General features: G+C 52.1%; 2 protein-coding genes across 3 annotated transcripts in view; one reads left to right on the top strand and one right to left on the bottom strand.

The window, feature by feature from the left end:
• BCL2L1 (BCL2 like 1) overlaps positions 1-12,343 on the bottom strand; it is a 60,893-nt gene extending 48,550 nt beyond the window's left edge. The window contains exons 1-2 of one of the 2 annotated variants that reach the window (XM_063147448.1): positions 12,221-12,343; positions 5,049-5,719 (exon numbers count right to left, since the gene is read on the bottom strand). In XM_063147448.1, coding sequence (XP_063003518.1) covers positions 5,049-5,594 — 546 coding nt within the window. In that variant the 5' untranslated portion in view covers positions 5,595-5,719; positions 12,221-12,343. Of the gene's footprint in view, positions 1-5,048; positions 5,720-7,213; positions 7,321-12,220 lie in introns of those variants that run through there. The other variant, XM_063147447.1, reaches the window with a different exon arrangement.
• The window catches only part of TPX2 (TPX2 microtubule nucleation factor), a 61,767-nt gene continuing 55,906 nt past the window's right edge, over positions 7,307-13,167 (top strand). The window contains exon 1 of the mRNA XM_063147449.1: positions 7,307-7,310. The gene's annotated coding sequence lies outside the window, so the exon portion shown is untranslated. The remainder of the gene's footprint in view (positions 7,311-13,167) is intronic.

A 13,167-nucleotide genomic window follows, 5' to 3' on the forward strand; every position in this document is an offset into this window, starting at 1 on the left:
CATTGTGCTACCCCCACCCTCCACTTAGGGCCAGCGGTGCCCTGTAGCGCGTTACCAGAAGGGTGGAAGGAGATGCTGCAACCCAGAGAAGGCGAACGGAGATCAGAGGAGCCGGAACTGGTGGGTGTGTCACCCCAGAGCAATCCTGCCCTCCTACAAAGGGCTGAACAAATATTTGCCCAAACAATGCATTTGTGCTTAGACACAAAAAGGGAAGAGTCTCAGCGGGTGGTGTGAGCTGGGGGTGGGGTGGGGTGGAGGGAGGAAGGGGGGTTAGGCTCTCACCCTCCTGACAAGCAAGGGCCAGTAACTTTCCATCAGCGATTTAATCTAAATCCCCCCGGGGAGTTCGTTTACAAAATCAGATTACATTATCGCCTCGGTCTCCAGGATACAACCCAATCGTCACCAGAGCGACAGGGATGTGGAAATCTCCATTGGATCCTGGACTAATCTTGGAAGCTGGAAGGGAGGCGAGGGGGGGGTACCAGCAGTGGAGAGGAAGGCCCTAATGGGACCAGTCAGAAAGATGGGCTTAGAGAGGAAGAGGAACCAGTCTGGTCTGTTTGAGCAGACCCGCCCCAGGTCGTGCCCCCAGGACAGCTGCATTCTGGGCATTCCTGAGTAACATTCCCACCTCCCCCTTGGCTTTCTCATCACCCACAGTTACCTAGCCTGGATTTCACGGCAGGCTGATGATGCACCTATTTGCTCTTAACCCTTGATCGCTGCATTTACTTCTGGGTAATTGAGAGCCACCTCACCCTGCTCACCCTTGGAACCGTGCTTAGGTGGAAATTCACCACAGCCCATTTGGAGACTTTCCAGAGGGGAAGCAGTGTTTATCATCTCCAGCAAAACCAATGCAGAGCCTCGTGGTAGACAGGATGGGACCACCTTTAACACACCAGTCTGCAACTGTTATTGTTTTTCATCGGGATCCTATTTTTAGCTGGACCCCACTGGACACAGGCAAAGGCACAGACAAACCCCTTTGGTGCATCACAACTACTGGGAGTGTAGAATCATAGAATCATAGAATAGCAGAGTTGGAAGGTGCCTACAAGGCCATTGAGTCCAACCCCCTGCTCAATGCAGGAATCCACCCTAAAGCATCCCTGACAGATGGCTGTCCAGCTGCCTCTTGAAGACCTCTAGTGTGGGAGAGCCCACAACCTCCCTAGGTAACTGATTCCATTGTCGTACTGCTCTAACAGTCAGGAGGTTTTTCCTGATGTCCAGCTGGAATCTGGCTTCCTTTAACTTGAGCCCATGATTCCGTGTCCTGCACTCTGGGAGGATCGAGAAGAGATCCTGGCCCTCCTCTGTGTGACAACCTTTTAAGTCTTTGAAGAGTGCTATCATGTCTCCCCTCAATCTTCTCTCCTCCAGGCTAAACCTGCCCAGTTCTTTCAGTCTCTCCTCATAGGGCTTTGTTTCCAGGCCCCTGATCATCCTGGTTGCCCTCCTCTGAACACGCTCCAGCTTGTCTGCCTCCTTCTTGAATTGTGGAGCCCAGAACTGGACGCAATAGAATGGAAAGCTCTAATGGGGGTGGGGTGGGCCAGACTGAGCCTCCAGTTAGCTGCCCCCACTTTAACCTAATGCAATGGCGAAGCGGTCACTATACTGGGCCGGGGTAAAAACAGCCGGCCAGTTAACCACTTGCCCCCCTTGACAACAGTGACCAACAGGTGACTCATCTACGAGGCTTACTGTTCAGGCCATCCTGGTACACACTGGCCCACGCAGGCAGATTGGCTAGTAAAACTTTTTGCAAACTTGAATACAAGGGAGCACAAACCCAATTTCCCTCCTGTGTGATGGATGCCAGAAATATATCTCAATTGTCCAACAAAGCACCAGTTCCCAGGTGGTCTAGGGGTGCTCCCGATGCCGGCGCTGACTTAGAATCATAGAATCATAGAATAGCAGAGTTGAAAGGGGCCTACAAGGCCATCGAGTCCAACCCCCTGCTCAATGCAGGAATCCACCCTAAAGCATTCCTGACAGAGGGTTGTCCAGCTGCCTCTTGAAGGCCTCTATTCTGGGAGAGCCCACAGCCTCCCTAGGGAACTGATTCCTCACCAGGCAACTGACTTGCAGCTGACAACATCCCATCGCTCTCTAGCAAAAGCGCATCTGCACGGCACCATTGCTGCAGAGACCAGAAGGCCCTGAAGCCAAATCCTACCAGCCACTGGGCCATCCCATGACCTTAATTTATTTTATTTATTTATTGCACTTATATACCGCTCCCATAGCCAGGGCTCTCTGGGCGGTTTACAGAAATTATAAAATTAAGATAAAAACGAGTATACAGAATTTAAAATTCTAAAACACAGAACATACACACATGAAGCATTAAAAACTGTTAAAAAACTAAACATGTGGGTGGTTTAAGATGTGCTGCCATATGCCTGGGCAAAGAGGAAAATCTTAAACTGGCGCCGGAAAGATAGCAGCGTTGGTGCCAGGCGAGCCTCGTCAGGGAGATCGTTCCATAGTCTGGGGGCCACCACCGAAAAGGCCCTGTCCCTTGTTGCCACACTCCGAGCCTCTCTCAGAGTAGGCACTCGGAGGAGGACCTTAGATGTTGAACGTAGTGACCGGGTATATTCACGTTGGGAGAGGCGTTCCGTCAAGTATTGTGGTCCCAAGCCGTGTAAGGCTTTATAGGTCAAAACCAGCACCTTGAATTGGGCTCGGAAACATACAGGCAGCCAGTGCAAGCGGACCAGAGCAGGGGTTATATGGTCGAACCTTCTGGTTCCCGAAATCAATCTGGCTGCTGCGTTTTGCGTGAGCTGCAGCTTCCGAACCATCTTTCAAGGCAGCCCTACGTAGAGCGCATTGCAGTAATCTAACTTGGAGGTTACCAGAGCATGGACAACTGAAGCCAGGTTATCTGTCTTCAGTTATCTGTCTTCAGTTCAGTTGTGCTTGACCTTAACCTGTCTAGCACAAAGGAAAGCACAGTGTTGCCAGACGCAAGCGCCAAGCCACACCCCACAGGCCTTGAAGCCAAATCCTACCAGCTACTGGGCCATCCCATGACCTAACCTTTCCCACAGCGCATTCATACCTGGGATAGGCACTTTGGCTAGGCACCAAACTGCATGCCTCAGGAAGGCAACCGGTTGTAATCATTCACAGCCGGGGCTAATAGAGGAGGGGAAAAAATACAGGTTCAAGGCCAGTAATGCACACACCCTAAGGTCACTTTGTGTGGCTTTTCTCCAGGAGCCCCTGCCAAATGAGGCAAGGAGCAAGGCGAGCGAGGGAGAGGGCCTTTGCACCCAGTATGTGACACACTCTGCCCAGAGTGGCTCACTTGGCAGCTCCGGCTGGGTCTTTGGGGCACTAAGTGAACTTCTTTCTAGTTCCCCAGGCATTTTAGGAACTGTTTTGGGTGCCTGTAGATCAGCCTTCCTCAACCTGGGGCGCTCCAGATGTGTTGGACTACAACTCCCAGAATGCCCCAGCCAGCTCTGCTGGCTGGGGCATTCTGGGAGATGCAGTCCAACACATCTGGAGCGCCCCAGGTTGAGGAAGGCTGCTGTAGATCTTCGCACTTTTTTTTTTTAAAAAAAAAATCTCTGTTGCTGGTTTTACTTCTGGTTTTATTATGTATCGCTACTTGTTTGATCTTCTTTCGTTTTTATTGTCTTGTTGCTTTTTAATGGTTTTTTTAAAAAAATTGAACACTGGCCAGAGAACATAGGTTATGGAGTGGTTTCAAACGGCAATAAATAAGTGATTTTGTTCTGACTTTATACTGTTAGTTTTACCCTACCCAATGCCTGTTTACCCTACCCTGTGCCTGTTTGCATTCTCTTCCCCTCCTTATTGTTTTATTATGATTTTATTAGAATGTAAGCCTATGCGGCAGGGTCTTGCTATTTACTGTTTTACTCTGTACAGCACCATGTACATTGATGGTGCTATATAAATAAATAATAATAATAAATAATAATAATAATAAATAAATAAACAGCTATTATTTGTCTTGTGATGCCTTCCTTGGAATACCCCGGTCCCACAAACGCACCCCATTTATGCCAGACTGGGATGAATAAGAAGTCAACCCTCTGCTTCACCTCTTCACCTGCTCCTGGTTCTGAACGACAGCTGTGGAATCTTAGAGATGAAGGCCCAGTGCGATAGATACACTCACCAAAATACTGGGGCCGGATGTGGGAAAAGAGACGTTCAATGTGCTAATCACCCATCTTTCTGTACCCAGAGCTATTGAATGGATAAATTATAGAAGGAGTACAAAGTTCCTCTGAGATTTGATCAGTGGGCCTTTGTGATGAGGGAATACTTTAGTAGGGGTGGGCAACCTGGTGCCCTCCAGATATTCTGGAATACCACGCCGACAATCCCTGACCGTTGGCTGTGCTGGTTGGGGCAGATGGCAGTTATAGTCCAAAACATCTCAAGGGCACCAGGCTGCCTACGCCTGCATGAATAAGAAAACTCAGAGGTGATTTGAACCAAACCAGCACAAAAGGCACAAGACCAGCTGACCCCTATCAGCTGTACAGCTGAGAAAAACAAAGGCCTTAGTTCCGTGTGTCTTATAATCTTGAGGGGGAACCCAGAGGGCATTTAGCCGAGTCTCCACCAGAGAGCAGGAGGCTAGACATGAAACGTATAAAAGCAGGGGACACAAATACAGGTCTTCAACATCTGTCCAGCTTCCGGCAGTCCAGGGCTTTGCAGGCACCTTGACAGAGCAGCCATATGCACTAGTTTAGGGAAGAGGCACTGATAATGCCACCTTTCATGAAGCACGAGGGGCAAACTCCTAGAAACAACAACGGCGGTCAAGAGAAATAGCAGCTCCTTTTCCGCTGCCACAGGAGAGGCCCTCCTGGCGGCAAACCGGTCGGCCAGACGCTTCTCTTTTAACACGGCACCCCACAAGACCTGCATCAGACATTGCTCCTCATAGAAACTGGCCTCTTTTATACTTAAAACTCCGGAGGCGCTGCTCCTGCCCCGCCACGCCACCCCCTGACCCTGCTTTGCCAAATGCTTACCCAGCCGCCGTTATCCTGGATCCACGGGTCCAGGTGCTCGGTCAGGTAAGTGGCCATCCAGCTGGCAATCCGGCCCACCAACACTTGCATCTCTTTGTCGACGCTCTCCACGCACAGGGCCCCTCCGAAGGAGAAAAACGCCACAATCCGCCCCCAGTTCACCCCGTCCCGGAAGAGTTCGTTCACCACCTGCTCAAAGCTCTGGTACGCAGTGCCAGGGGTGATGTGGAGCTGGGAGGTGAGGTCGCTGAACGCCCGCCGGTACCTCAGCTCAAACTCGTCGCCTGCCTCCCTGAGCGTCTGCCTCACATCCACCCTCGGGCTGTCTTCGAGGTCTTCGAGGATGGTCGGGTGCCCGGTTGCCCCGTTGACGACCGGGCTGCCGCTGGCATGCCAAGAGGGGCTGCCGTTGAGGACGCTCCCCATCTCATCCGCCAACTCAGTCCTGTTCTCGCTGTCATCCTCGAACTGACTCCAGCTGTGGCCCCTCTGTGACAGCTTGTAGGAAATGAAGTCCACCACGAGGGCCCGGTTTCCGCTCGACATTTTCACACCTCAGCGTGTCTCAGTGAGTCCATGGTCCGGAACACCAGCTGACCTGCACGTTTACCGAGCCAGGGTGCTGCTCCTCTCCATCCTTGTGGCCACCATCCGAACGCCGAGCAGGGAAACTTCAGGAGACAACGAGCGCGGTGGAAGGAAGAGAGATGCAAAAGGGAAACGTTAAAGGGCCAGCCTTCAGCATCGTTTCCTGGCATGGACACAGACGCGGTCGCTCACGACTCAGGGAAACTCAAATATTCATGAGCGCCTCTGTGGCTCATCCTTAGACTTAGTCATGCCGGTCTCTGCGTTGCAAGCCAACCCTGCCCAGTTTGGTTTGGCCCTAAACCCGGTCCCCGAATGATATGCGCCCAGGGTTCATCCCAAGCAGCTGCTTTTCCGGGCTCAGGTGCCGCCTCCAATGTCCTTTGTCCCAAAGCTCTGTGCAGCGGGGCCGGGACCCTCGGCACCCGGGCAGTCCCTCTGCCTCATCCCAGATCAACCCACGGAAGCAAAACCAGCTCCAACTGGAGTGTTTCTGCAGGCTGAAAAGACCGCAGGCGAACCAGGCTCTGAAAACCCAAGAGGACTCCTTCTGCCACCTTGATTGAGTGTTGCGGCTCCCTTGCAGCAGTGAAGCACGGAGACCCCTCCCTCTTCACGCCCCCTGCTTCTCCCCTTCCCTGGGATCAAAGCGCTTCCTGATTGTTTTAAAGGGACAAGAGCCGGACGTATTTCCTTGTCACCCAACAATAACTCAAAAATGAACAGTGATGCTGCTGCCTCTTCTTCCTAGCCGGCAGCCTTTCCCATTAGTCAAGAGAACTCCAGAATGACAGCAGAGAGTAGACAGAGGAAAGAAGATATATATTTTTTTAAAAAAAACAATACAAAAAAAAAACTTTGGGAAAGGGTTAGCTGCTGGTTTCAGGTGTGCTGAAGCCAAGTGCCCAGGTAGATCACCTTGACTTAGATTTCAAGGCCACGAGAGGTCTGGGGAGTTTTATTACTCCAACTTTCCATTTTACACTGGAAAAGCAGCTCATTTTCCACCTCCTCCCCGCAGCCTGCTCTGGTAGCAAAGTCAAAGGCAAGAGTTTCCTGCCTTCTCAAAGTCTGCTCTGTGTTTGCTTAGGGCACTGACTGCTACGGGTTGCAAGCAGACGAGGGAAAGGACGCGGAGGCAGAGCAGACCTCAGCCTTTTGCGCAGTTCTCAGGAAAAACTTGCAGCCGAATTCAGGGCACAGACTCCCCCCTACCACCCACCCACCCACCCTCCCCAAACAGCCCCACAAGCAGGAGTGAGTCACGCGTGAGACCAATTCCAAGAACTGGCAAACCTTGGGCCCAAATTAGCAAAGCGCTGTGCCGACACCAGGCAGAGGGCTAGTGGCAGGCTGGGCTCATGCCCTGCGCACCGGAGGGTCCAACTTAATGCTGAATTACTCTTAAGAACCAGGCGATTGTCGCCTGCCCTCTCCTCTTTGCCCACATCCCCTCCCTTTCCAGCAGCCGGGAGAGGCGGTGGCCAGAAGCATCTCTTCCTTCCCTGCAGGACAGCTGGGTAACAATAGCCAGGCTCTGCCCTACCAGGATGTGTCAGAAGGAGCTGCGTACTTACCCCCTGGAGAGGGAAGCTGACCTCAGGTCTGGGGAATCTCAGCAGAGGGAGCTCTGCTAGAGTGAATGCAGAGGAGGAGGAGGAGGAGGAGGAGGTGGTAGCAGCAGCAGGGATAGGTTCTAATGCTAGCCGGCCCTCCTTGTCCTCCACATGGCCCCGCCTCCTGGGCTGTCCTGTCCCGCCCCCAAAACATTCAGCCTCCCTGCCCCCACCCCCAGGCTCCTGACAAATGACAAACCACTTGAGCCTGGCCCACCCCCCTTGCAAAATCAAGACTGTGCCTTCCCTTTTTGTTAATAGCATCTTCATTCAGAAGTTTCTCTCTCTCTCTCTCTCTCTCTCTGTGTTTTAAAACTACTAATTCTTTGCACGGTCGATAAGAGCATCACGCAATGTGCCCAGCACGCACCCAGCCTCCTTTGGCATCTATCGCAAGGAAATTTGGGGGACTGGAAATACCCCGTCTGTGATTTTTGCTCCGTCTTTCCCTGGCAGCACCATCCTAAGGACGGGGGGGGGGGGGGGGGGGGTTCGTTGGGGGGGGGGGGAAGCAAGCCCTTCCAAATTCAGCGGGGAAATAGGTTTCCTACCGACCTCGAGAGCAGTTTCGGATCCGACACCCCGCATGTGGGAAGCGTGCGGGCAGCCACTTTGTCAAAGGACAGACAACCGAATGCCATTTCACATTTGCCTCCATGAGCAAAATTGTAGATAATGCCACTTAGGGTGCAATCCTAAGTATTTTGAGACAGTGGGGAATGCTGGAAGTTGTAGGACTTTTGGTCTGCTGAAACGGCCATAGGATTGTGCATTTAGAGCCTTTTGGGCCACGGTTTAAGACGCCCAGGGTCTGACTGAAGCTTTGCAAATAATCTGTTGAAGGGTCCAGGGGGCTTGCTCATGTTCATGGCTTATGGTAGCCTTCTTCCCAACTCGATGTTTTGGACTTCAACTCCCATCAGCCCCAGGCAGCGTGGCCCATGCTCAGGAATGCCAAACTATAGTCCAAAATACCTGCAGGGCACCAGGTAGGGAAGACTAGCTTACGGGATGCAGAAACTATCATCCTTCGGCAACGGGATGTAGGACCCAAAGGAGCACTCCTCACCCACAGTTGCGTCAATGCCGTTTTTCTCCCGGCGCACAACAATCAAGAGACAGTGTGGTGTAGTGGTCAGAGTGTTGGACTAGGACTCGGGAGACCCAAGTTCTGGTCCCCACTTGGACAATGAAACTCACTGGGTGTCTTTGGACCAGCCACTGACTCTCAGCCTAACCTACCTCACAGGGCTGTTGTGACTATAAAATGGAGGGGAAGACCACCATGTAAGACACTTTGGGTTCCTGACAAGAGGCAAAAAGGCAGGATATAAAGGTAAACATAAAGGAAATGTCATAATAAATTAGGGTGACCCTATGGAAAGGAGGACAGGGCTCCTGTATCTTTAACAGTTGCATAGAAAAGGGAATTTCAGCAGGTGTCGTTTGTACATATGGAGAACCTGGTGAAATGCCCTCTTCATCACAACAGTTAAAGCTGCAGGAGCTATACTGGAGTGACCAGATTTAAAAGAGGGCAGGGCACCTGCAGCTTTAACTGAGTGGAGGGGGGCATTTTTTTAAAAGGAAAAGGAGCTGTAGCGCACTCACGCTCCAGCGAAAAAAAAGGTTTTTAAAAAAAAGCCCCGACCCTGCTCCCCACCCCACCCCCAATGGCCCCGGACTCCCCCTGTCCCGGCTCCTTTCCTCTGATGACCCCCACTACTTGCAGGGAGGAGGGAAGAAGCTGGGACGGGCGGCCACACGCCTCCCACAGTCTCGGGATGATTCCAAGACCGTGGGAGGAATCGGGTTTTCCCAGCGAGTACTTATCCCTGGGAAAACCTGTACTCGTCCCCCCTGCCCCCGGGAGTCCCTGTGCGTCATTTGGATGCACAGGGACTCGGCTATGACCAGCCTGCATTTTGGGGCTGGTGTAGAAACAGCTCCAGTCTCCTTCAGCACAATGTACATGGGTTTATCCTCATTTCGTCCTGACAACAAACCTGTGAGGTAGATCTGGTTGGGCGACAGCGACTGGCCCAAGGTTACCCAGGCAGCAGCATAAGGACATGTAGCAAGAGCAGCCTGATCCCAATCCAGGGCTCTACCAGTTACACCACAGTAAAGATCTTACTTTTGTATCCCGTAGCCCACTAATTTTGGCCAGCCTTGGTAGCCATTGCTTCCCACTGACCCTGGCCGTCCCCCAGGGCAGGGCAGGATCTTGTCCCGAGTGTGATGCTGAATTTTCGATTTGTATTCAGAAAGCCCCAAGACACACTTCTTCCCCACTGAAGCTCATCACAGCATCAGGGAGGGGCCGGCTGAAGTGAGGGGAGGATTCTCCCTCACCTTGCATCAAGCTGGTCTCTCCAGAAGAAAAGATGCATTTGTCAGTGATGAGTACATGCATAGAGCCCTGCTCACAGCCGTCCTTTGCTTTTTACAACCTCAAGATGCTCTGCTCCTTTTAACATGTTAATGGCGAAGACAATGTACCAAAGCAGGTGTGTGAGGAATTGAGATTTCTATAATACAAAAACATTTTTTAAAAAAACACACACATTGTAATGTGAAAGCATTAGAGGTGTAAACCTGGAATAAGCTCTCTGGACCAGTTCGAGCCCAGTTTGTGGATTTCTTGTAGACATCTGGTTGGCCTCTGTGGGAAAAAGAGGATGGGACTTTTTGTCAGATCCAGCAGGGCTCTTCTGCTGTTTGTAGGAATGAAGAATCCTGCTGGTTTCAACACAGAAATCCTGTAATGTCTATTCTAGTGCCTCAGTTGTGGGTTCAGATCACGTCTTGTGCATCGTGAAGTAGCACAGCTAGCAAAATTCTGTTCCTCTATCAGAGGCAGTAAGCCTACAAACACCAGTTGCTGGGGAACATGGGCGAGAGAGTGCTGTTGCATTCATTATTATTATTTATTGCATTTTTATACCGCCCAACAGCTGAAGCTCTCTGGGCGGTCCTGTTTGTGGGTTCCTGGTTAACAGCTGGTTGGCAACTGTGTGAACAGAGTGCTGGACTAGACGGACTCTTGATGTGGCACTTCATGAGTTGTGTGGATGTATGCCGCCTCAATAAATCCGCCCCCCAGCAACAGGGCGGGTGAGTGTTGCTTATGCTCAGGGATTTCCTGATCACTATATGCACAGGGCCTGCCCTCTGATTCTACGGACTCTACTTCTCCATCCTGCCCATCGCACATCTCCACATCCACCACTTCCTTCTTCCACTGTTCATTCTTCCCATACACCACAGCTCATGTTCCATCTGTTTTCCCTGCCCGTCGAATGTCTTATGTAAGGTCATTTAAGAGCACTTTATTGATATGGCAAACGACGTTTTTTCAAGAAGATGGAAAGTTCTGTTCGATTAACTGAGGTGGGGTCAGCAATCTCTCCAGATGCTTTGGATACAGCTCCCATCAGACCCAGTCAAGAATTATGTAAAATTGTCATCCCCCAAAATCTGGAGGGCTCCAGATTGCCTACGCCTGACCTAAGGCATCCTTCAAAAATGGTGGAATTAACTACAGGGGTCAGAATACCTAAGAGCATTCCCCATGGCTGGAGCTGGCATCGTTCGACAATACCATGGCCATCCAGTGGGCAACCCTATAAAGCCCTATATGGCTCGGGTCCAGGTTATCTGAAAGACCGTCTTCTCCCTTATGAGCCTGCCTGTGCTCTGAGATCTTCTGGAGAAGCCCTTCTTTCAGTCCCACCTTCTTCACAGGCACGCTTGGTGGGAACATGGGAGAGGGCCTTCTTTGTGGCTACTCCGGTGCTCTGGAACTCTCTTCCCGAGGAAGCTAGGCTGGCTCCCTCCTTGATGGGCTTTCGGAAGCAGGCTAAAACTTTTTTGTTCCAGCAGGCCTTTGGAGAATAATCTGGCCCTCCATCTATGTTAATGTCTTATAATTTTGTTGTGTATTTTCAACGTTTATGGTTTTGTTCCCCCCCCCCCATGTATGTTTTAAACTTTGTAAGGCCGCCTTGAAGCCCAGCATTGGGCAAAAGGCAGGATACAATTAAATATAATAATAATAATAATAATAATAATAACAACCCTGCCAACGCTCTCGTCACTCCCAGATTCAGGCAGAATTTCTTCCTGGAGCCTTTTGACGAGGGAGCTGAAAGATGGGGCAGCCTAGCACAGAAGGGACAGAAGCACAAGCTCTGAGTGCGGGAAGTCCCATGTCCAAGCCCGGGCATCGCCCATTAAAGAGGAGACGAGGGAGCAGGGCTGAGGAAGATCCGGGAACAGACATTACCAGGCTGCAAGGACCCATAGTTTCATAGAATCATAGAATAGCAGAGTTGGAAGGGACCTACAAGGCCATCCAGTCCAACCCCCTGCTCAATGCAGGAATCATTTGATTTAATGACCCGGTTTGCACAGTGGGGTTATTTAACCCAGGATGAACCATGGCGCATGCCAGGCACATGGACTCCCCAATCGGGGCGATTAGTAGTTGGGATATGCCAAGGGCTGTTTAATCCACGATGGCCAAGAGAGGCAAGTTAGGCTGAGAGGCAGGGGCTGGCCCAAAGTCACCCAGTGAGCGTCATCATGGCAGAGTGGAGACTAGAACCCAGGTCTGTGGAGTCCCAGGCCAATGCTCTAACCACTACACCACACTGCCTCTCTGCCCTTGTCCAGTGCCAGGGCTGCAGAGGTGGCCACCACCACCACCACCCCTGCCCCTCCTTCCTCCCTCAGTCGCCCTCACCTCTCCTAGGGTGGCCCATTGACCTCGCCCCCTCCCCTCCCCTCCCCTCCCTTCCCTTCCCTTCCCTTCCCATTCATTTCCTCCCATTCAACTCCCAGGTCCAAGTGTGGCCCCGCCCCCTCCATGCTGAGCCAATCACCACGAAGCGAAGCGCGTGCCCAGTTCGAAAGCCTGTTCATTGGCTGCGCCTCCTGCCAGTCACGCCCCAGCCCCGCCCTTACCTCAGAAACTGGCGGAGAAGCCCCGCCCCCTGCCTCGCTTTTCCTCACCGGCCCCGGCCGCCGGCTTTCTCTGGGGGAGGAGGCGGCTGACAGGGACCGTTGAGGACGGGGCGCCGAAAGGGCTCGGTGGCTTCGGCGGCGGCGGCGGCAGCGCTTTGCCCCCGCCCGCTAGGCGGCGGTTTCTCCGCTGGTGCTGCCTCGCTCCTTGACCGGCCGGGCGAAAAGGAGTGCGCATGCGCGAGCCGCCGTGCGAGCCGGCGGTTGCGCGTGCGCGACTGGAAGGGGGGGGGAAAGGCATGATGGCACGAAGTGCGCATGCGAAAAAATGTAGGGTCCTGGGAGGGGCCTTCGGAATTGAACGCGCTTGCGCAATTGGAAGCTCGCGGCCCAATGGAAAGACATGCGCGCCCTCTTCTGGCTGGATGCCAGCATCGCACGAAAAGGACTCCTGGACCTGGGCTATGTATTGAATTCCATGATGGATGAACAGCGGGACGTACATGTGCTAAAATAAATACATTTTGAAAAACTAGGAGCTTTATATTTTTGCTTTTAAAGGTTAAGTAAAAGGCAGGCCTACTATTAAAGCAATGGTATTCCCCGTAGAAACCTATGGCTGCGAGAGCTGGACCATAAGGAAAGCTGAGCGAAGGAAGATAGATGCTTTTGAACTGAGGTGTTGGAGGAAAATCCCGAGAGTGCCGTGGACTGCAAGAAGATCAAACCAGTCCATACTCCAGGAAATAAAGCCAGACTGCTCACTTGAGGGAATGGCATTAAAGGCAAAACTGAAGTACTTTGGCCACATAATGAGAAGACAGGATACCCTGGAGAAGAGGCTGATGCTAGGGAAAGTGGAAGGCAGAAGGAAGAGGGGCCGACCAACGGCAAGATGGAGGGATGATATTCTGGAGGTGACAGACTTGACCTTGGGGGAGCTGGGGGTG

The sequence above is a fragment of the Elgaria multicarinata genome, chromosome 1 (genome assembly GCF_023053635.1).
Source record: "Elgaria multicarinata webbii isolate HBS135686 ecotype San Diego chromosome 1, rElgMul1.1.pri, whole genome shotgun sequence".
NCBI lineage: Eukaryota > Metazoa > Chordata > Lepidosauria > Squamata > Anguidae > Elgaria > Elgaria multicarinata.